General features: G+C 39.9%; 1 protein-coding gene across 3 annotated transcripts in view; it reads right to left on the reverse strand.

Moving 5' to 3' along the window:
• Positions 1-2637: 2637 nt before the first annotated feature.
• LOC126278523 (nascent polypeptide-associated complex subunit alpha, muscle-specific form-like) overlaps positions 2638-22669 on the reverse strand; it is a 60367-nt gene continuing 40335 nt past the window's right edge. For 2 of the 3 annotated variants that reach the window (XM_049978691.1, XM_049978690.1), the window contains exons 9-10: positions 17837-18276; positions 2638-6453 (exon numbers count right to left, since the gene is read on the reverse strand). In XM_049978691.1, coding sequence (XP_049834648.1) covers positions 6395-6453; positions 17837-18276 — 499 coding nt within the window. In that variant the 3' untranslated portion in view covers positions 2638-6394. Of the gene's footprint in view, positions 6454-17836; positions 18277-22669 lie in introns of those variants that run through there. The other variant, XM_049978692.1, reaches the window with a different exon arrangement.

The raw sequence follows: 22669 nt of genomic DNA on the forward strand, positions 1-22669 counted from the left end.
ACCTGTCAAGAGTGAGTCTCATACCACTCCAACTGCACATGCCCCACACCATTAAAGAGCCTCCACCAGCTTGAACAGTCCCCTGCTGATATGCAAGGTCCAATGGATTCGTGAGGTTGTCTCCATACCCATACACATCAAATGAGACTTGGACGATCAGGCAACATGTTTCCAGTTATCAACAGCCCAATGTCAGTGCTGACAGGAGCTGTAAGGCTTTGTATTACGCAGTCATCAAGGGTGTATGAGCGGTCCTTCGGCTCCAAAAGCCCATACCAATGACGTTTCACATCCTGACACTTGGCGATGGCCCAGCATTGAAATCTGTAGCAACTTGCAGAAGGGTTGCACTTCTGTCACATTGAATGATTCCCTTCCGACATTGTTGGTCCCATTCTTGCAGGACATTTTCCGCCCACAGCTTTGATGTTTTACCGGATTCATGATATTCACGGTACATTTGTAACAAGGTCATACGGGAAAATCCTCACTTCATCACTACCTTGGAAATGCCGAGTCCCGTCACTCGTGCTAACTATGACACCACGTTCAAACTCACTTAAATCTTCATAACCTGCCATTGGAGCAGTGCACCATTCACTTGCTGTCTTGTATAAGCATTGCTGAACGAAGTGCCTTATTCTGCCTATTTACATATCTCTGTATTTCAATGCACTTTATTATACCAGTTTCTTTGGCACTTCAGTGTATTTGGAAATAAGATGTTAAAAATAGGAGATGAGTTTTGTTGCTGGGGCAGTAAAACAACTGCCCATGGTGGAAGCAGCTCAGGAGAGAAAAAATAGGTCTTGAAATATGGTGTCAAAAAACAGTGCTGAAAATTAGACGAGTAGGTCACTTAATTTAATGAGGATGAACTAAATAGAATGGGAATAAAAGACTTTATAGCATAACTTGACTGAAAGAAGGGATCAGTTGACAGTACACATACTGAAACATCAAGTAATCATCAATTTAGTATTGGAAGGAAGTATGAGTGGTAAAAACTGTAGAACGTGACTAGTAAATGGATACTGTAAAAAAGTTCAAACCGATGTACGTTGCAGTAATTATTGAGAGAGACTGTGGCTTGCAAAGGAAGCATCACACCAATGTTTGGTTTGAAGGCTACAACAAATCAATAGGTGGTGTTCTTTTAAATGTTGAATAGGAAGTTACTGTCAAAGCAACAATATGGATTGTGTAACATCCTATACGACATGTGCAACACAACAGAAACAGACTGGTCAACAAACTGGGTATGAGAGCCTCACTTTCTTTTGTTGTGAAAATAAACTCATTTTATGCTTCAAGGTACTTTGGAACAGTTGCAATTAAAGTTTTGTAAATGGAGTCAAATGTTGAATCTGCAATTTTCATTAACTTAGGCATCATAATCTACATCCAAGTGTTAACATCCTAGCTTTGCGAAACACTCTTTATTGTGCTAGTGAACACTGTAACTGTCAGTGTGTTTTATCTTCTTAAAGTTGTGGGACCACTTAGTGCGCACACCAAGCCGTATATAGTACTTGTGATCTCCGATGTGGATACATCTTACTTTTTAGCTTTTAATTATTGGAAGTAATTTATTATTTTCTGGCTTCCTCAATATAAAATAAAATTTAACTTACACTGAGTTATCTTCATAATTTGCCCACTCAATGAGATACCACATTAATAAAATCTGAGTACACTATGATTAATTTTTGTATTGCGGATTGCTGCAGTGTGGTTTGAGGATGTGCTAGCACAATGGCTGTATGTATTACTGATGATGAATTGATTTCACCTGAGCAATAGTGCTCTTTCTTTCTTATTTTAGTAGCCTCTATAGCAGAGTATATTGGTTATACAGTACTGAGATAACTATTTCGGGAAAAAAATGATAAAGACATTACAATAAAACTACCATGCCTTATATGTAAAAACCAACCATTTTTCAAAAATTCTATGTGACATCAAAGAAGTTACAGCCCAGAATCTGAAGTCTAATAAAAACCTTGCTAATTTAATGTTAAGATATAGGCGAGAGGCTGATGGTGTCTTCCTGACAATTTTAAATTATTTAAATATCTTAAACAAGTGACTGTTTCTGTATCATTTGGTTTTGTGACAAAAACGAAATGCGCCTCTAAAGCCATTAAATTACTTATTCATAAGCCCAGTCAATATAAGGTGTCAGAGAAGAACAATAAGCATGTGAATGTTCTGATGAAGAGTGTAAGCTCAAACATTTTTTATGTCCATGTCTATAGTTTACCATCTACCACACAATTATTTTTGCCTTCGATCCAAAATTTTCCCATAGCACATATAAATTTCAATTATCAACTCTAACAGTGCTCAAAATTTTGACTTTAGAATTCACCCATCATCCTACATTTTCCTGTTCTACATGCACAATGATATCAGAAAATACTTGATTTGCATTTCTAGAATGTGTGGTTAAGCTTCTCTTTCAAATTCCTCCTCTCCTGCCTTGTCACACCTTCTTATGCCATATTCTACTACTTTTCCCTCTATGATCAGTCGAATTACCAGAAATTGCAGAATATAACTGAACTATCCCGTATTTGCCGTGATAATTCAAAGAGGTTCTGTTCATATGCAATCATGAAAATTAAGGACACTACATAGGAATAACACAATTTCATCTTTCTATTAACAGAGAACTATAAGCTACAATGAGGTACAACAATCGCCACCATCTTTTGTATTTTTTATAGTTTAAATTATTTCTTTTGGACTCCACGCTACAAGAGTAATAATGACAATGTTCGTATGTACTAAAATACAAATAAACCTATAGAGCACTTTCTCTCTGTACAATATACATAATTTTTGCTTTTATCTTTTGAAACTAGCTTCACTTAATTATTTACAACATTATGTACATATTATTTCACAAGACTATATATATAATATATATATATAGAGATATACAGTGTTATGACAACTGAAATGACAGCAACAGAACAATGACTTAAAAGTTTCTGAAACAAAAAAATAACACACATGCAGCAATTACTCCAAGGACACACAGAAGACCAAAAATTAAAAATGCACCCATCCCCAATATTTCTTGGAAATAAGGGTCATGAGATGTATCCATCACATAAATGTATGTTTCTCAAAATATACAAATACTCAAACAGATGTAGTTTGAAAAATCTATCACAACTCTGAGGTGGGCATTTAATGACTATACTAATTTTATCCAAAGAAATATAATAAAACATGTAAAGTTGGCTAGTTTTTTTATGAATTTACTCAGATATTTATCATTGTATTTTTCATAATAATATATATTAATAATAAAATTTATAAACCGCACAAGTCACTAATTACATATGTAAAGTTCGCTTCTTTTTCATAGAAAACTTCCGTTATTTACAGGTGTCTGTTACTTATCGCAAATTTTATTTTCTTTGTACAGTTCTCATATATATTATATATATTATTTATAACTCTCAACACTCATAAAAATGTCCAACAAACAAGTGGGATGAATTCACTGAGACAGAACAGTGATGAATAGTGAATCCCTTGTTCCGAACGCAAGACAAGTAACTAATTTACATGTGTTAACTATGTATCACAATTTATTTTTCCTCCATAGAAATGTAAATATAACAACATACATTTGTTACACACTGTGGTCCACAAGTGAGGATTGAAGGGTGCTTCCATCAACTGATGACTACTACAAAATATGTAACAACAAACTGTACAATCAAAGTCATCAGATATTATAATCACAGCATCAACAAAACAATCACGATCACAAGAACAACAAAACTAAATTTGCCAGTAACTTTCTTTACAAATAAATACAGATAGCTTTGTACAGATAGCATGAAAGTATCAAGAACAATAACATACTCTAAGTAGATTGCACGTCAAATCAACTAGACAAATAAAACAGATTAAATCAGACTGTTTTTTCCTTCTAAAATTAAATATACAATGGAAGTTCTGGGCAAAGAACAAGGATAGCTGCTGAAAAATATTGTTTTCTTTCCCAATATGCTACCAAGCTGATTTAAAGCACATTCATGTAAAAGTGAGACAGGAATTTGTCCCCACACTAAGGTGTGTAGAAATTCAATTACAATTTCATTCACTCTTGATTTACAGCTACATATGCTCTCTCTCTCTCTCTCTCTCTCTCTCTCTCTCTCTCTCTCTCTCTCTCTCTCTCTCTCACACTAACAATATTAATCCTTTGTCAGCTATCCTAGCTCAAACCCAGAAAGTCTCCAAGTTCCTTCATGCACCTACACAGCTCACAACACACAAAGACTCATATAAAAGGTATGAAACTAGAAGACTTGTAAACTGCTCTGAAGCAGATCATGGGCTATGTGCTCATGACATTTACAAATTCAGCAATCAGTTACTTACTTTGCATTGCTCAAACAAGGTGTACATAAAAATATTATATTGTTTCCATTTGTTCAATATACCCTTAAAACATGCCTCGCCATTTTAAAAGCAACAGCAAAAAGTTTTCACTGTCCAAAATAATTTGAAAAGTATATTCAAGCAGACAATATCTGAATAAATGAAAAACACCACAAATAGAAGAGATAAGATCGCTAAAAATAATTAAAATACACAATTTTTACAGCCGAATATACAAATAGCTTCATCCATATACATATATTTTAATGCGCAAATACACTCAAACATACCAACATACATTCTATAAGTTAATTGCTTGCAAAACTTCCTAACAGCCATATCAACAACAAATGTCAAAGTAAATAAAATTATCTGTATGTGTGGATTTATGTATGCTTGTATATATTATACAACATGTGTACGCATTTTACAGTACAAAAGTCTTATCACAAAAGCAAAATGTCACCGCACAAACATTACTCTGCGGAAAACTATTTAACATCTTGCATATATATATTCAGAGAAAATATCTCCTTTTTTAGCATCAGTTCACATGTATACAATATATATGTATGTAATATATATATATCTATTTAGTTTTATTTAAAGTTTGTGAATGTTGTACTGGCCAAAATAATCATATCCCCACCATAATAACACAAGCCACTAACTCTATTACTAATAGTATAAATGTTAAGAAAATAAAAGAAACCGAAGAAAGCGGAATAAAATCTGTCAGGTGATATGCATTTTCATAATGTAAAATTGAAGGTCTGCACTCATAAAACTACCACAATTTTTTATTTTAAGAGGAACTAATGTAAGAAGCTATATACCTGTAGATTCCTTCTTTGATTACTTATCAGCACTGACTTTAAATTTAGGTAGGATTAAAAATATCAGAAACAGCATTCCAAAGAAAAAACAATGATGGTCATCAAATAAAGTGGTAAACTAGGAGAAAACTGTACCCTCACCACTGCACAATACAGAATCAACATGTAGAAAGAAAAAAGTCAAAACATGCTGAAGTTACAGAACTGAAGAAGAAAAGAAACTAAAGAAGCAAGAAAACATACCAAATCTGTCCATGTGAAAAACATGTCCCATCTTTTAGGGGGAGGGGGAGGGGGCAAAAGTTAGTTCTACACATCGAAACGTCAAGAAACAATTTCAAAAACGAAATTTGTAATTACAGTTCATCCCAAAATCAACTTCATAAAAACATGAATATTAAAGAACTCTTAAAATGGTAACGCTGCACATATTGGCACAACCTCAGGACTAAAAGTTAATGCAGATGAACATCTAAAATTATTTTACAGTTCTGCAAAAAAATCTGTACATAACCTGAATACAAAATCTGCAAAGCAAATTAATTTTTGCCATTTTGACAAAGGTCACACTTCTCAAAGAAGCAATGCTATTGGTATATTAAAAACATTTTAAAAATCTTAAGCACTTTAACTTCATCTTGAATTAATATTGTGATTACTTTTTAGAGTCCTCTGAATTACAATGAACCAAAAAATAATTTGAAAGGAAGGGAAAAAATAACTAATTCATGTAGCACACTGGCCGATTACAACTGTCAACATGGCATTAATGTATGGAACAGTCACTGCTGTTAACTGCGTACAAGACTATACATTTATATGAAAACATTTGGATGAAGATACCATTGGATAAAAATAGTGTTCTTAATAACTTTTTCAAAGCTATTTTCTTTTCACAAGTTTAACAAGAATTAGCTCATTTCAAGCAATAGTCCGTAACACGAATAATTCTTTGTAAGTAATGCACTTCCTTTAAAAAATTTAACACACAAGGTATAAGGCAATTGGTACAAGATGCTGTTTTTGATATTATAAAATCCATTCATGCAAATTTTTCTGCCACTAAAAAGCAAATATCCTTCAAAAGTAACTGTTTTACAGCCACAGATTTAATGTCAGTCCGTATCTGTGTCACTGTCAAACTCCAGCAATCATTTTCCATCTCTTGAAGATCTCCTCCTCTTACTCAGCATCATCTCCGACTCAGAAACTGAAAGAACGAAGAAATCATCAATAGTTCAGTTTTTGTCCCTTTTGTATACTGTTTATTAACATTTTCTTTGTGATTTTAAGTAAAGTGTAAAATTAAAATATTTTCAGTGAACTGCACATTACACCCATACCATCCTTAATGCGGAGAACAAATTTACTTGTAACAAAAAGATGTAACAAACTGCGCTTGAAACTTTCATTACATAACTTCCTGAACTTTTGGTTTGGCTGAAAAACAATTTGTATTTACTTTCTCAAATGTATATTACTAATGTGAGGAATGCATATGAAACAGGGAATCACAAATGTTCTAGAAAGAACTCAATGAAACCAGAAAGCAAAGTTATAATTCAGTCAATGATGACATGAAGTAGTCACAGCCTATGTAAGTGTTACACTCTGAAGCACATCCTGGTACCTGGTAACGTGTGAAAGACAGATGTGAATCCAGAATGTAGACTGAATGCTTCAGTAATTACACTGCAGCTTGCCCTTTTCTCGCATGATGCCGTGCAAATCATGAATGAATGGTAACATGTGGATTTCATATTCCTACATTTCCAAAAGCATTTGAAATGGTGCCCAACTGAAGACGGTTAACATAGGTACAAGCATACAGAAAAGGTTCCCAGATATCCAAGAGGCTCAAAGACTTCTTAAGTAATATAACCCGGTATGTTGTCCTCGCAGCGTGTGTTCATCAGAGACAAGGGTATTGTCAGGAGTGCCACAGGAAAGCGTAACAGGCCCACTCTTTTTTCTCAGTATACATAAATGATCTGATGAACAGCATGAGCAGCAATCTGCAGCCAGCTATTTGCCGATGAAGTTGCTATACGTTGTCGTCGAGTGACTGTAGGATACAAGATGACTTATACAAAATTTATAGTTGGCGCAATGAGTGGCAGCTTCCTCTAAATGTAGAAAGTAAATGCAGATGAGTATGAAAATAACCCCTTTATGTTTAAATACAGCTTTAGTAGTGTGCTGCTTTACACAGACACGTCAATTAAATATGTAAGTGTAACATTGCAAAGCGATGTGAAATGGAACGAGCAGGTTAAGGACAATAATAGGAAAAGCAGATAGTTGAGTTTAAGTTAATTGGGTGAATTTTCGGAAAGGGTTGTTCATCTGTACAGGAGACTACAGAACACTACTGCGACCCATTCTCAAGTACTTTTCGATTGTCCGAGATCCACACCAGGTAAGATTAAAGGAAGACATCAAAGCAACTCAGACGAGGGCTGGTGGGCTGTTACATTTGTTACAGGTAGGTTTGATCAATTTGCGAATATTAGGGAGATGTTTAATGAAGTCCAAACGGAATCCCAGGAGGTTGATCAACACACAAATATCAGGGAGACATTTCATGAACTCTAAAGGCAATCCCAGGAGGGAAGACGACATTCTTTTTGTGGAACACTACAGAGAAAATTTAGAGAAACGACATCTGATGCTGACTGCAGAATGATTCTACTACTACCAACGAATATAGGGTAAGGACCAAGAAAATAAAACAAAAGAAATTAAGGATTGTATGGATGCACATAAACAGCTATTTTTCGATTGCTTTTTGTGAGAGGAACAGGAAAGAAAATAACAAGAAGTGTAAAAGGTACCTCCACCATGCAAAAAGGTACCTTCACCAGGCAAGATACAGTGGGTTGCTGAGTTTGTATGTATATGCAGATTCCACAAATCCTTTGAGGAATCATTTGTGGAAAGGTTCATCTTGTCCTGATGAATCTATCTCTTTATACAAATGTAGAGCCTTTTCTCCCTTGCCTACATAATCCAGTACAACACTTCTCCTCATTTAGCTTTAGGGTGAAACCCTTCTTCTTCACCACCACCACCACCACCACCACCACCACCACCACCACCACTGTCACCTCTAGGCACTAACGCCTGACTGTGACTGCGTCTGACATGAGTATCTATCTAAGTGGGTTGGATAGTGTGGATACAGAAGATGTGTGGAACGGATAACAGGACAGAGGTGAAGGAAGATTCTAGTGCTGTCCATGGGCATGGAATTTGGAATGACATGGTGGAGACACAATAGGACTGCTAGGTGGTAATAGGGGGAAGGATGGGATTGGACAGAAGCAGAGAAGGACAAAGGACTATTTTGGTGTGATGACGGGATAAAAGGCATGTGTACTACTGGACTGGGAACAAGGAAGGGGGTAAGCCGGTGGACGAGTGACTAAAATTAGGGTTCAAATGGCTCTGAGCACTATGGGACTTAACATCTATGGTCATCAGTCCCCTAGAACTTAGAACTACTTAAACCTAACTAACCTAAGGACAACACACAATACCCAGCCATCACAAGGCAGAGAAAATTCCTGACCCTGCCGGGAATCGAACCCGGGAAGCGAGAACGCTACCGCTAAAATTAGGGAATGCTTGGCGTGCTGCTGGCGTTCGGCTGACAGTGGAAACCAAACACGTGGTGTCCCTCATTTGCTACTTTCGAAATACCATATTGGATTCACTATGTTTAGTTGTTTCTGTCTTATAACGTGTGTTATGACAGTATACCTTTTCATGGCAGAGCAATGAAGATCTGTCATAAACACATCACTCTAGGTTCACCAGCTGCGACATAGTCGTGAATACAAACAGTGATTCAGGTACAGTCCAATGTTTTTTAATTCCAGTCCTTGATCACAATATACACAATATAAAGTCCTTTGACGATGACCGATATCAGTCAGTAATGACCATCTTCAGATCTGTTCTACACCATGTCCTAATGTGATAAGGAAGTAATGGCACAATCAAAACATATAAATGTACCATATTCTTTGCTGAGTGTATTTATATGTTTTGTCGATGACATTATGGCTTTATCACACTAGGACATGGTGTAGAACAGATCTGAAAATGGTCATTACTGATTGAAACCGGTCATCGTTGGAGGACTTTATATTGTGATTGTGTTGTTGCTGTTGTGGTCTTCAGTCCTGAGACTGGTTTGATGCAGCTCTCCATGCTACTATATCCTGTGCAAGCTTCTTCATCTCCCAGTATCTACTGCAACCTACATCCTTCTGAATCTGCTTGGTGTATTCATCTCTTGGTCTCCCTCTACGATTTTTACCCTCTACACTGCCCTCAAATACTAAATTGATGATCCCTTGATGCCTCAGAACATGTCCTACCAGCCGATCCCTTCTCTTCTAGTCAAGTTGTGCCACACACTTCTCTTCTCTCCAATCCTATTCAACACCTCCTCATTAGTTATGTGATCTACCCTTCTAGTCTTCAGCATTCTACTGTAGCACCACATTTCGAAAGTTTCTATTCTCTTCTTGTCTAAACTATTTATCGTCCATGTTTCACTTCCATACATGGCTACACTCCATACAAATACTTTCAGAAACGACTTCCTGACACTTAAATCTACACTCGATGTTAACAAATTTCTTTTCTTCAGAAACGCTTTCCTTCCCATTGACAGTCTACATTTTATATCCTCTCTACTTCGACCATCATCAGTTATTTTGCTCCCCAAATAGCAAAACTCATGTTCATATTATATCTTCATTTCAAGACACTGTCCATTCCGTTCAGCTGCTTTTCCAGGTCCTCTGCTGTCTCTGAAAGAATTACAATGTCATCGGCAAAGCTCAAAGTTTTTATTTCTTCTCCATGGATTTTAATACCTACTCAGAATTTTTCTTTTGTTTCCTTCACTGCTTGCTCAATATACAGATTGAATAACATCGGGGAGAGGCTACAACCCTGTTTCACTCCCTTCTCAACCACTGCTTCCCCCTCATGCCCCTCAACTCTTATAACTGCCATTTGGTTTCTATACAAACTGTAAATAGCCTTTCTCTCCCTGTATTTCACCCTTGCCACCTTCAGAATTTGAAAGAGAGTATTCCAGTCAACATTGTCAAAAGTTTTCTCCAAGTCTACAAATGCTAGAAACATAGGTTTGCCTTTCTCAATCAAGCTTCTACAATAGGTCGTAGGGTCAGTATTGCCTCACGTGTTCCAATATTTCTACGGAATCCAAATTAATCTTCCCCTGGGTCGGCTTCTACTAGTTTTTCCATTTGTCTGAAAATAATTCGCATTAGTATTTTGCAACTATGACTCATTGAACTATTTTGATCAAAGACTGGAATAAAAAAAACATTTAACATTACTCTAGGTGTGATTTATTATAATTAAATGTTAGTTAATGACACACTGATTGTAAAAGTTTTTAGGAGATGTTAAGACGAACAGCAATAATGCTCAGAATTGTATGTGATCACTGTGGTCATGTTGGTAGACACGTGAAGTTGCAGAGTTGAAGTGTGTATGTATCCTGCTGCATACTAATATTTCTTTCATCTTCATTTTTGTAACACATTCTGGGACTTTATTCTTCATGTAAAAGAAGTATGTTTTGCAATATTCAATGTTATTTACATAATAAAAGCGAAACCCCTCAGTAACGAATTCTTCAATTTTCATGACTTCAGTCTGACTAAAAAATAAAAAAGTACTGAGTGAAACAAACTGCAGGAACATTTATATCCTTCAAAGAATGGAGACTCCAGTTTGGAATATGAACAACATTAGGAAAAGCGGAGATTTGCTTCTCACCGTGAAGGCAACACAATGAGTTGCAGACAGGCACAATGAAAAGACTGTTACACATTTACCTCTTGGCCAATGCTTTCTTCAGGAAACCCCCCCCCCCCCCCCCCCACTCACCCAAGAAGCACACCTCAAGCACAAATGACCACCACCTCCGACAGCTTACTTGTACGAATATGTGTGGTTTCTTATCTGAAGAAGGCTTTGACTAAAAGCTTAATGGGTAACAGTCTTTTTGTTGTGCGCATCTACAACTCAATGTGTCACCTTTATGCTAAGTAGTAATCTATCCTTTTCCTAACATTTATATTCTTGCTTGTCACAAATATCTCACCACTTATTCCTCCGAATACATTGCAATTTCTGAGAGAATAGTTAGGCAGGAAATTAACAGCACACCTTAGATTGCTGCGAATGAATCCTCAACAATGCTTCTATAAATTTGTTGTCCAACACAAAGATTGCACAATACAGTCATTGTCCAACACAAAGATTGCACAATACAGTGAGTGAGGGAAGTTGTATGACTAATTACAGGTGAACACCATAGTACTTCCTGATTCTAGTCACTCGTGAGAACAGGACTAGAGAAAGTTGAGGCCAGGAGAGTTACAGGCTGAAGGAAATGTTGTAAGGAGAGTTCCCACCCGCACAGTTAAAAAAAAGTTCGTGTAGGTTGTGTAGCAGACAATAGAATGAAGCATATCATGCTGGGCAGCTTGCTCTTCAACTAGGTGGTCCAGCTGCCTCTTGGCCACAATTTGGCAGTGGTCACTCATGCGAACAGACAATTTGTTAGTTGTTATGCCCATATAAAATGCAGCACAGTTATTGCAGATATTGGGCTTAACATCTTGTCAACATTGAGGTCAGTAGAGACAGAGCACAAGCTAGGATTTTGTCAATGTTAGGGGAAGAAAATCAGCAATTCCCTTTCAAAGGAACCATCCCGGCATTTGCCTGGTCTGATTTAGGAAAATCAGGGATGGCTGGATGTGGGTTTGAACCATCGTCCTCCCGAATGCAAATCCAGTGTGCTAATCATCACTGCGCCACCTCGTTCAGTGTAGTAGATGCCTGTGACAGGATTGGCATAGTTGGTTGTGGGAGGATGTAAGGGAGAGGTCTTGCATTTAGGTATATTGCAGAGGTATGAACCATTAAATAGGAAACTGAGAGCAGGGTTTGAGTACAGAGGGACAAGGATATTGTGAAGACTGGGCAGGCCAGCAGAATACCACTGTGGGAGGGGTGGGGAGGATATTTCTCATTTCAGTATATGATGAGGGGTAGTCAAAAACGTGGTGAGAAATGGCATGTGAGATCTGTTTCTGGTCAAGGTTGGCAGGGTAATTTCAGTCTGCAAAGGCCTTCCTGAGACCCTAGGCATATTTCGAGAGGGGCTGCTCATCACTACACATGCGACCATTATGAGAGGATAGCCTGCATGGAAGGGACTTAGTTGTGTGTAATGTGTGGCACCTATCAAAGGTAGGTATCGCTGACGATTGGTAGGTTTGTTGTGGAGAGAGGTACTGATGTATCCATCCTTGAAGTGGAGGCTTGACATCAAGGAAGGTGGCTTTTTGGGTTGAGGAAGATCAGGTGAATCAAATGAAAGAGACAGTGTTGAGGTTTCTGGAGGAAAGTTGGCAGGGAATTCCCACCTTTGGCTCAAATCATGACAACATCTTTGCGAATCTGAAAACAGGTGAGCCATTGGTGATTCTCTGTGGTTAGGAATGATTCCTCTAGATGGCCAATGAATGGGCTGGCATAGGATGATGCCATGTGAGTGCCCAGTGACTAGGGGATGCCTCCAAAATAGAAGTAACTGTGGTTGAGGATGTAGCTGGCCATGGTAACCAGGAAGAAGATTGTACGTTTGGAGTCAGTTGGGCATTGGGAAAGGCTGTGTTCAACAGCAGCAGGGCCACGAGCATTAGAGATGCTCAGTTTTGACCACACAGGATGCACCTCACTTGTTGCCTAGGTACCCTGCGACTCGCATTGTGCCAAGTGCTCGGATGCTTGATGACCACATCTGAGCACCAATGCCAGTCACCAAAGGTGTGTTGCTCACTCACAGTGTGGATATGTCTGTTATAATTATGAGCCAGGAACTGCTTCTGACAGAAAATATTTATTTGAAATATGATCTGGTGTAGAAACTGCAATCATGCGGGTTACATAGTATTAATTATGAGAGGTGAACATTGTGAATTCAACATGTTGTACGGACAACTTTGAGAATATTGAGGCACAACTTTTGGTTGTTTACAAATGACTGTAATATCATTCGACATCCTTCTCATTGCTATTGCAGAAGAACTACAAAAACAAAAGACTAATTATGGAGCTAGTGTATCTGCAGTTACATCGATACTCCACAATCCATCTTCTGGCACGTAGTGGAGGGTACCCCATACCACTAATAGTCGTCTCCTTTCCTACTCCACTCACAAATAGAACGAGGGAAAACCGGCTGCCTATATGCTTTGATTTGATTTTGACTGGGAAGCTAAAACAGCTGAGGTCCAAACCGCCACTGCCCGCACCGAAACTAAGTTTATTGTGTAGTATCACTCCCTGTATATCTAGTAAAGCCAACCAATTCCCTTAAATAGGGCAAGGAGTCCCTCTACCAGTTTTTTGTTAGACACAATTTCTTCAGGTGTAGTTGTCCCAAAGATTCTGTATCTTTTACTCTCCAAAGCTATGCATTCGAAGATTAGATGTGATGCAGTCTTCACCCTGATCACAGATCCTACATTATGGTCCTCTTCTGTCATACCCATTGTGTGTAGGTGTTTTTTGAAATTTCCATGACCGGTCATCAGTCCAGTCATGAGTTCGATCTCTTTTCTGTTAAATCCAGGATTACAGAGCTTCTTTTAAAACATGGCATGGGCATCATTACCTTACCACGTTTTTGTTTGTGGACCTTGATCCAATATCCTACGTGCTGTTTCCTAAGCCAGCTCCGTAGTTCCAATTTGATCATAGCCTTGGTGATTGTCAGGACAGGTTCCAGTCCAATAATGAAGTTGTTGCCTCCATCCTAGCCGATCTGTCGGCTTCTTCATTACCACAGATCCCCGAGTGGCCAGGGACCCACACTAGGTTTACCCTATTGCTTCTCCCTAGCTCCAACAGAGCCCTGTGGCATTCTTCAACAATCTTAGATCTTGTTGCAGAAGCTGCCTGGCTGTCTGTAGATGCTACAGTCCATGTGTCTATATGCCTTTCTCATATCTTACCTTCATGGTCCTTACTTGCAATATATGTTGGTGGCAACAGAATTGTTCTGCAGTCTGCTTCAAATGCCAGTTCTCTTAATTTTCTTAATAGTGTTAATCGAAAAAATTTCGCCTTCCCTCCAGGAATTCCCTCGAGTTTCCGAAGCATCTGTGTAACACTTGCATGTTGTCTGAACCTACCAGTAACAAATCTAGCAGCCAGCCTCTGAACTGCTTCAATGACTTCATTTAACATAACTTGTTACAGATACCAAACTGTCGAGCAATACTCAATAATAAGTTGCACTAGTGTCCTATATGGGATCTCCTCTACAGATGAACCATTCCTTCCTAGAATTCTCCCAATGAAATGAAATCAATCATTCACCTTTCCTACCATAATTCTCACATGGCCATTCCTTTTGCAACGTTACATCCAGATAGCTAAATGGCACAACTGTCATACAGGACACAACTAATGCTGTAAGAACATTACAGGTTTGTTTTCCCTACTTATCTGCATTAACTTACATTTTTCTACATTTATAGCTAGCTGCTATTCATCACACCAACTGTTCGTCTAGTGACTATAGATTAGTCACATGCCGCTCAGTGTGTCCGTACTCGTTTAGCAAGGCGAGAGCCTTGGTGTAGAGGGAGTTGGCATAAACAGCGACAAGCAGGACATTGGGTGGTAAAGGAATAATAGCTATGGAGAGTCCGTGAGGAGGTTAGGTTACAGGTAATAGGCTGAAGGTGTTGGTCCCCAAGGGCAGAGATTCTCTCTGTGGGGGCACAGTTACCATCTACAATAGGTGATCCTTGCTGGTTTCTTTGACACCACAGCTCACATCCCTGCAATACACCTAGATGCAAGATCCATCCCAAACATATCCTCCCAAGACCACCTATTCCAGTCCTGTCGCAAGGATCTACTACTCCATCAAAAGGCAGGGCCATCTGTGAAAGCAGCCATGTGATCTACCAACTTAGCTGCAGTCTACATGGGCATAACAACTAACAAGCTTTCTGTCTGCATGAATAACAACCACCAAATAGTGGCCAAAAGATTGCTGGACCATCCAGTAGCTGAGCAAGGTGCCCAACACAACACTTCACTTCACTGACTGCTTCAGAGCCTGTGACATCTGGATTAATCGCACCAATACCAGCTTTTCTGAATTGCACAGGTGGGAACTCTCCCTGTAACATTTCCTGTAAACCCCCTGGGCCACAACCTTCACCAGTCCCAGTTCTCCATCTGCCTACCCCCTTCCATGCTCCCACTTAAGTTACTACATACGCCTCCCGTCTGACCAACGAATCTACATAGTTTTTCCTTCTCTACTCTCCCACTTCCCGCCTCCCGCACAGCCTCCCAGTGCCACACCTAGCAGCCCTACCCTGTCCCCACCACATCCATGCATGCTGCTGCAGGCACCACTAGCATCTTCTCCCACCCATAACTGATATTCATCCCACACCCTACCGCACACTTCTGTACCCCTACTGTTCACCCTTGTTACACTGATGCTCATGTCAAATGCAGTCATAGTTGGGTCTTAACACCCGCAGATGACAGTGGCCTCATGTGAGAGTTGTGCTTGTGTGCATGATTTTGTGTGTGTGTGTGTGTGTGTGTGTGTGTGTGTGTGTGTGTGTGTGTGTGTGTTCTAATTCTGCAGAAATGTTCTGCCTGAAAGACGAAATATTTCTAGCATTCTTTTTCGTTGTGCCTCTTCTATGTGGAGAATTGCAATCTGTCCTTTCTATTTGTTGTCATTACATCTTTGACTATTTCCTTCAAGAATCCAATAAATCTATAATTAACAACAAATGCCAAAGGTACCCAAAAGAAAATTCTCAAGCTTCTTAATGCACTGAGCAGTTTAAACAAGCCTGGTTCACTGAAGAATCCAATAAACCTATAATTAACAACAAACAGCAAGGTACCCAAAAGGAAATTCTCACACTTCTTAATGCACTGAGCAGTTTCAACATCAGGCTTACTGCTGGAGAAAAATATGTTGAGAATAGGTCTCACTCAAAGAATCACACCAATTTTCTCAAATATACGAGAGATGTTTAAAGGTATCTTTAGATGAGCCCTATTTGGCTGTAACAGTCCTGCCATCAACACTGCTGCAATGGAAGGCAATTTTGCAATAAAGCTGGGCAATACATCTGCTGCTACACAGTGTACTGCCAAGGGACTGACAGTATTGTCCCCTCAAGAATGGAGACTATTTCATAGTGCAGGGAAATGCCTCTCTCTGCCCTCAGCTGTAAATGCTTCCCTCTAAATCTTGCTTTGTTTTCTACTTCTCTCATCGACAGTGCTGCAGTCACGTGTCTGAGTGAAAACAACACGCTTTCACTATAGTTTGAAACATTACACACATTAATGATGTAGCCACACATTTTTGGAGTTGTTATGAGTTTGTTGTGTGCAGTAATTGAGAAATGGACAAAACAAGAGAACTACGAAGTTTGTAAATGCAATTCATCTACGACCAGAGCTATGGGATGTTGTAAGTAACATATACGGAGATGACTATCTGCAGACATCGCTGGCAACCTGTTGCCGATGAGCTAGAATCACATCTGATGAAGCATACAAAAAATTCTGAACTCTGCAAACCTATGCCAAATACAAGGCAAAAAAGTTGCACAGGAAGAGTTCTGCCACATGGTTTGCATTTGTTGCCATGGGTCTCTTACCATCTCGATACATACCTGAAGCAGGAACTGACAGTCTAAACAAGGTGTGTGCTGGTGGGGGGTGGGGAATAAAAATATATGTCCCTATTTCAAACTTCCCTTAATGAAATCTTTCAGTCCTACCACCACATTGCAGACATGTAGTGTGAGGTTTATTGATAATAGTGAACATTAAAGAGGTACATTAAACTTTTGTATGAGTTCTGGCAGCTAAAAACCGAAGGGTGACCATCAATCGTGTTTTAACTGTTATACAACCTCTCATACACACATCAGTTTTAGCAATTCTCCAACCAACCAAAAACGTGTGACATTCTGATAAATCCTCGAACAGGGGTGTATACAATATCAGTTAGCAGGAAATTTTATGAAGGATTCTGCTTACTTAAAAATAGAATACATCCGCCAAGTCTGATTACTCTCGTTCTTTCTAACTTGATTCCTGGTGTGATGTAAAAACTCTAATGAACACTCACTTCCAGTATTCGTCAATTTTGAGGTAAAAGGGTGACCCCTCTTAAATTCTTGTGGCCTGGAAATGTATTGCCACAGGAAATAATGGCTTGTAATGCTGTTGTACATATGGCTGCAATGTTTCCAGACATTGTCATGATGTACTGTTAACAGTAAGCAATTTTTACGTCTCGGGTAAACATACCTTAAGTCTATTACACCCTTAATGCGGGCACGGCACAAAGGAACACTGTCATTTATTTTTAGGCGCTACTGTCTTCAGTGTGTTCACAAACATAAGCTGACAGTTTTATACTGATATAATATATCAAAGAAATTTATACTGCACACTCCACTCACCTGGGCTGGCAGCTGCTCCACTTCTCGTTTTCCTACGGCTAAGTTCTTCACCGGTGTTACTTCCACTATTAGTTGCAATACCAGCATTACTGCTGCCAGTCTGCACCTGACGAATAACCGATTTAGCTGCAGTGCTTGCCACAGTAGGTGCGGTGGTAGTAGTTGTCACAGAAGCTGTTGAAGTGCAGGCAGCTGTAGCAACAGACACCGTGGTGGCAAGCCTAGTGGGAGGAGGTGAAGCTCGTGCTGGTGTTCTTCCTGACATTCCAAGTGTCTGGCGTACAGATCTCCGAGGTGTATCCTCCCCTGTCCCTGTGGCTCCAGTGCGCCGTACAGCGTCTTTCGAACTTGGAGCCACAGTCCCCAGTCCTGATCCACCAGGGGAGGATCTCGAGTTCACAAGGCGGTTGTTTGTTCGTACTTGCAGTCCCGCGGTGCTTCTGGAGATAAAAAAAAAAGAGTTATTCTGTAAAATATTCTTGACAATGTCTTTGAGGCTTACTACAAAAATACATCCTTATTCTTCCTTTTGATCAGAACATTAACATATGCATATCAGAGATTGCCTCCTCTGTACATTGTTTACAAACTACGGGAATAATGATCTGCAAGTATTCAGAATAACTTACTATACATACTTTTTTACTATAAACAAACAAACATATGAATGAGTACAAGTAATTTTGGTTTGTTATGTGGAGACTGCTTTCAGAAATCCAGGAATGAAGCATTTACTGGCGACAGTATGGATGTTAACAATATCAACCATTAGAAAAAAGGTCCCTATTACTTTCTTGACAATGTAAATGATAAACTGCTAACCATCACATTACAAACTAATGTAATAGGATAGATAAAAAAATCTACTCACGGGAGAAAACACACATAAAGATATTGAAATTTGCAAGTACACTCCTGGAAATTGAAATAAGAACACCGTGAATTCATTGTCCCAGGAAGGGGAAACTTTATTGACACATTCCTGGGGTCAGATACATCACATGATCACACTGACAGAACCACAGGCACATAGACACAGGCAACAGAGCATGCACAATGTCGGCACTAGTACAGTGTATGTCCACCTTTCGCAGAAATGCAGGCTGCTATTCTCCCATGGAGACGATCGTAGAGATGCTGGATGTAGTCCTGTGGAACGGCTTGCCATGCCATTTCCACCTGGCGCCTCAGTTGGACCAGCGTTCGTGCTGTACGTGCAGACCACGTGAGACGACGCTTCATCCAGTCCCAAACATGCTCAATGGGGGACAGATCCGGAGATCTTGCTGGCCAGGGTAGTTGACTTACACCTTCTAGAGCACGTTGGGTGGCACGGGATACATGCGGACGTGCATTGTCCTGTTGGAACAGCAAGTTCCCTTGCCGGTCTAGGAATGGTAGAACGATGGGTTCGATGACGGTTTGGATGTACCGTGCACTATTCAGTGTCCCCTCGACGATCACCAGAGTTGTACGGCCGGTGTAGGAGATCGTTCCCCACACCATGATGCCGGGTGTTGGCCCTGTGTGCCTCGGTCGTATGCAGTCCTGATTGTGGCGCTCACCTGCACGGCGCCAAACACGCATACGACCATCATTGGCACCAAGGCAGAAGCACTCTCATCGCTGAAGACGACACGTCTCCATTCGTCCCTCCATTCACGCCTGTCGCGACACCAATGGAGGCGGGCTGCACGATGTTGGGGCGTGAGCGGAAGACGGCCTAACAGTGTGCGGGACCATAGCCCTGCTTCATGGAGACGGTTGAGAATGGTCCTCGCCTATACCCCAGGAGCAACAGTGTCCCTAATTTGCTGGGAAGTGGCGGTGCGGTCCCCTACGGCACTGCGTAGGATCCTACGGTCTTGGCGTGCATCCGTGCGTCGCTGCGGTCCCGTCCCAGGTTGACGGGCACGTGCACCTTCCGTCGACCACTGGCGACAACATCGATGTACTGTGGATACCTCACGCCCCACGTGTTGAGCAATTCGGTGGTACGTCCACCCGGCCTCCCGTATGCCCACTATACGCCCTCGCTCAAAGTCCGTCAACTGCACATACGGTTCACGTCCACGCTGTCGCGGCATGCTACCAGTGTTAAAGACTGCGATGGAGCTCCGTATGCCACGGCAAACTGGCTGACACTGACGGTGGCGGTGCACAAATGCTGCGCAGCTAGCGCCATTCGACGGCCAACACCGCGGTTTCTGGTGTGTCCGCTGTGCCGTGCGTGTGATCATTGCTTGTACAGCCCTCTCGCAGTGTCCGGAGCAAGTATGGTGGGTCTGACACACCGGTGTCAATGTGTTCTTTTTTCCATTTCCAGGAGTGTATTTGGAGTTGGTGGCTCCTTCTGACAGAAAAGCTGAAGGGAAAAGAAGAGCGGTGAAGGAAAAGGTTAATGGGATGAGAAGGGAAGACTGATTGTTGGGAACTGCACCAGAAGGGATTTGGAAACCCGAGGGCCAAAAGTTGGAAGACAGGGTGATATGCAAGACCGAGACTACTCACGAAACATTGTGCACAAGTTAATAAGAGCGTACAGCTAAGTGCACTGTATGTGGTAAGGTGGGGGACAGGGAAAAAAAAAAACAGGCAGGTCAGATAATAAAAGATACAGAAAACTAAAAGGAAATGAAAAAAAAAGAATAATTACTAAGAAGAAATAGTGAGGCCAAATAAATTAACATAAATTGCCTAGCCTTCATTTATGTTAATTTCTTTGGTCCCAAAATCTCTTCTCAATAATAATTTCTTTCATCACACCCTTTTAGTTTTCTATATCTTTTATTTTCTAACCTGTCTATTTTTTCCTGCCCCCTCCATCTCTACCACATACAATGGACTTAGCTTTATGCAATTTTTAACTACTGCAAAATGATGTATGTGTGCGTGTGTGTGTGTGTGTGTGTGTGTGTGTGTGTGTGTGTGTGTGTGTGTGAACTCTGTATTATCCTGTCTCCACACGTTTTAGATCTCAGGTTTCCAGACCTTGTCCTGAGTAATTGCCAACAATCACTTTTTGCTTCTCATCCCATCCAGTATGTCTCCCCTGACCTGGGGTTCTATGCAACTTTTCTAAACTCTCCCATTTCCTAAACCTCACCAGTCCTTTTCCTTCATCTCTCTTCTTGCCCCTTCTAACCTTCTGTCAGAAGCAGGAGCTGCTGACTCCGAAAGCTGTGTTTCCTCCTGCCGTTGCTTGGTGAATAGATCTTTTATCTATCCAATCACATTATATTTTCAAAAATTTATTATTTTCATTGATACATAAAAATCAAAGGAATAAAGCCCCCCCCCAAACAAACACAGCATTACTATATGCACACGACAAGTTGGTGAGGTGGCTACTGAGAATAGATGAACTGACTGAAATTGACACATATCAATTAACATTTGGTGTTTTATGGCACCACTGACAAACTCAGCTATCAGACAACACTGTTTTCACAGCCATCATGCATATGAAAACAGAACAGACTCACTAAAATGTTATAGATAATCAGTTTGAAATCATGTTATTTACTGAAATGTTACATTCATCAAAACTTTGGTACCTACTAGTGACTGAAAAGAACTCAATAACGGTTAACGTACCCCTGGCACTGCAGCTCAATGTCTGAGCTATACGATTAGTAGTTACCTTTGCTACCCCTAATGCTTGTATTCCAAACCTGGCCTGTCCAATACCACTATATTACAAGCTTTTGAATGCCCTTGTTAATTTTTTTTTACTTATTTGACCTTAACAATGATGAATTTAGCAAGAGATTAACACAGTGAAATAAACTTTTCATGGGAATGTAGTCAAGTTTCTGACAGTGTATCCGATAACATTATAGAGGATGTGGTAGTTCAAAACAGCAAAATTCTCTATTTGCAATGAACTGTTAGTAGTGAGCATACCACCTGCTACCTGTACCACCAGAAAAGGCTTCATTTAATTTATCCCTCCAATCCTATGAGTACATTTCACTAAATATATTTTAGTACTGGCTGTGCATTCGGACAATCAGCTGTTCATTCTCATTCAAGCTAACATCGTCACTTTCTCAGCAGGAAAAATAAGTCCAAGGGTGGGACATTTACTGCAAAAATATGCACCAAAGCTGGAATGGTATGAAAGGCACTTGTTTGTTTAGAGAACACTCCACAAACATCAGTTCAAAAATGCTTTCTTCTTCAATAAGACGGTACTTTTTACTCTCATAACAGTGGAACTGATACATTACATGCAGTTTTATTAAAAAAAACCTTTGTGACTGACAAGACTGCTGTGGCAGAGAGCATTGCCGCTGGCATGCAGCCAGCCATGTTTGACAAAGTGCTACATGTAGCTACGAAATGGACAATACAGTGAGTGTGTGGTGCTCAAAAAATAATCACGCTTCACTAGTGGCTGACCCCTACCACTCAACTCACAGAAACATAAATCACAAACTCATTTTAATTGAACTATAGCATTGTAAATGCTGTAAACAATTCCTGACATATTCAGTGAACAGAGTGTTTCTCAACAAGTAATTTTCATCCCAAAACTCATCAACAAATTCTAATTTCAATTACACAGGATGAATGCTATTTCCAATAATGGACCGGGACTTAGGCGACATAATAACAGAGAAGGTGAGGATGCAATTATAGCACATGGGGTGATGGCCTCATTGAATTACACCGATTCATTTTGACTGCAACAGAAGAGTGAAATACAAAGTGGTAAAGTTTGCCTGAAGAGTACAAAGGTACAGACTATTATTGTGAGCGCACACACTATTTCTCATGGCTAGCTACTACTGAACCAGTGTACTGTCTCCATTTTATTAAATTTAATGA

This window comes from Schistocerca gregaria, chromosome 6 (genome assembly GCF_023897955.1).
Source record: "Schistocerca gregaria isolate iqSchGreg1 chromosome 6, iqSchGreg1.2, whole genome shotgun sequence".
Classification (NCBI taxonomy): domain Eukaryota; kingdom Metazoa; phylum Arthropoda; class Insecta; order Orthoptera; family Acrididae; genus Schistocerca; species Schistocerca gregaria.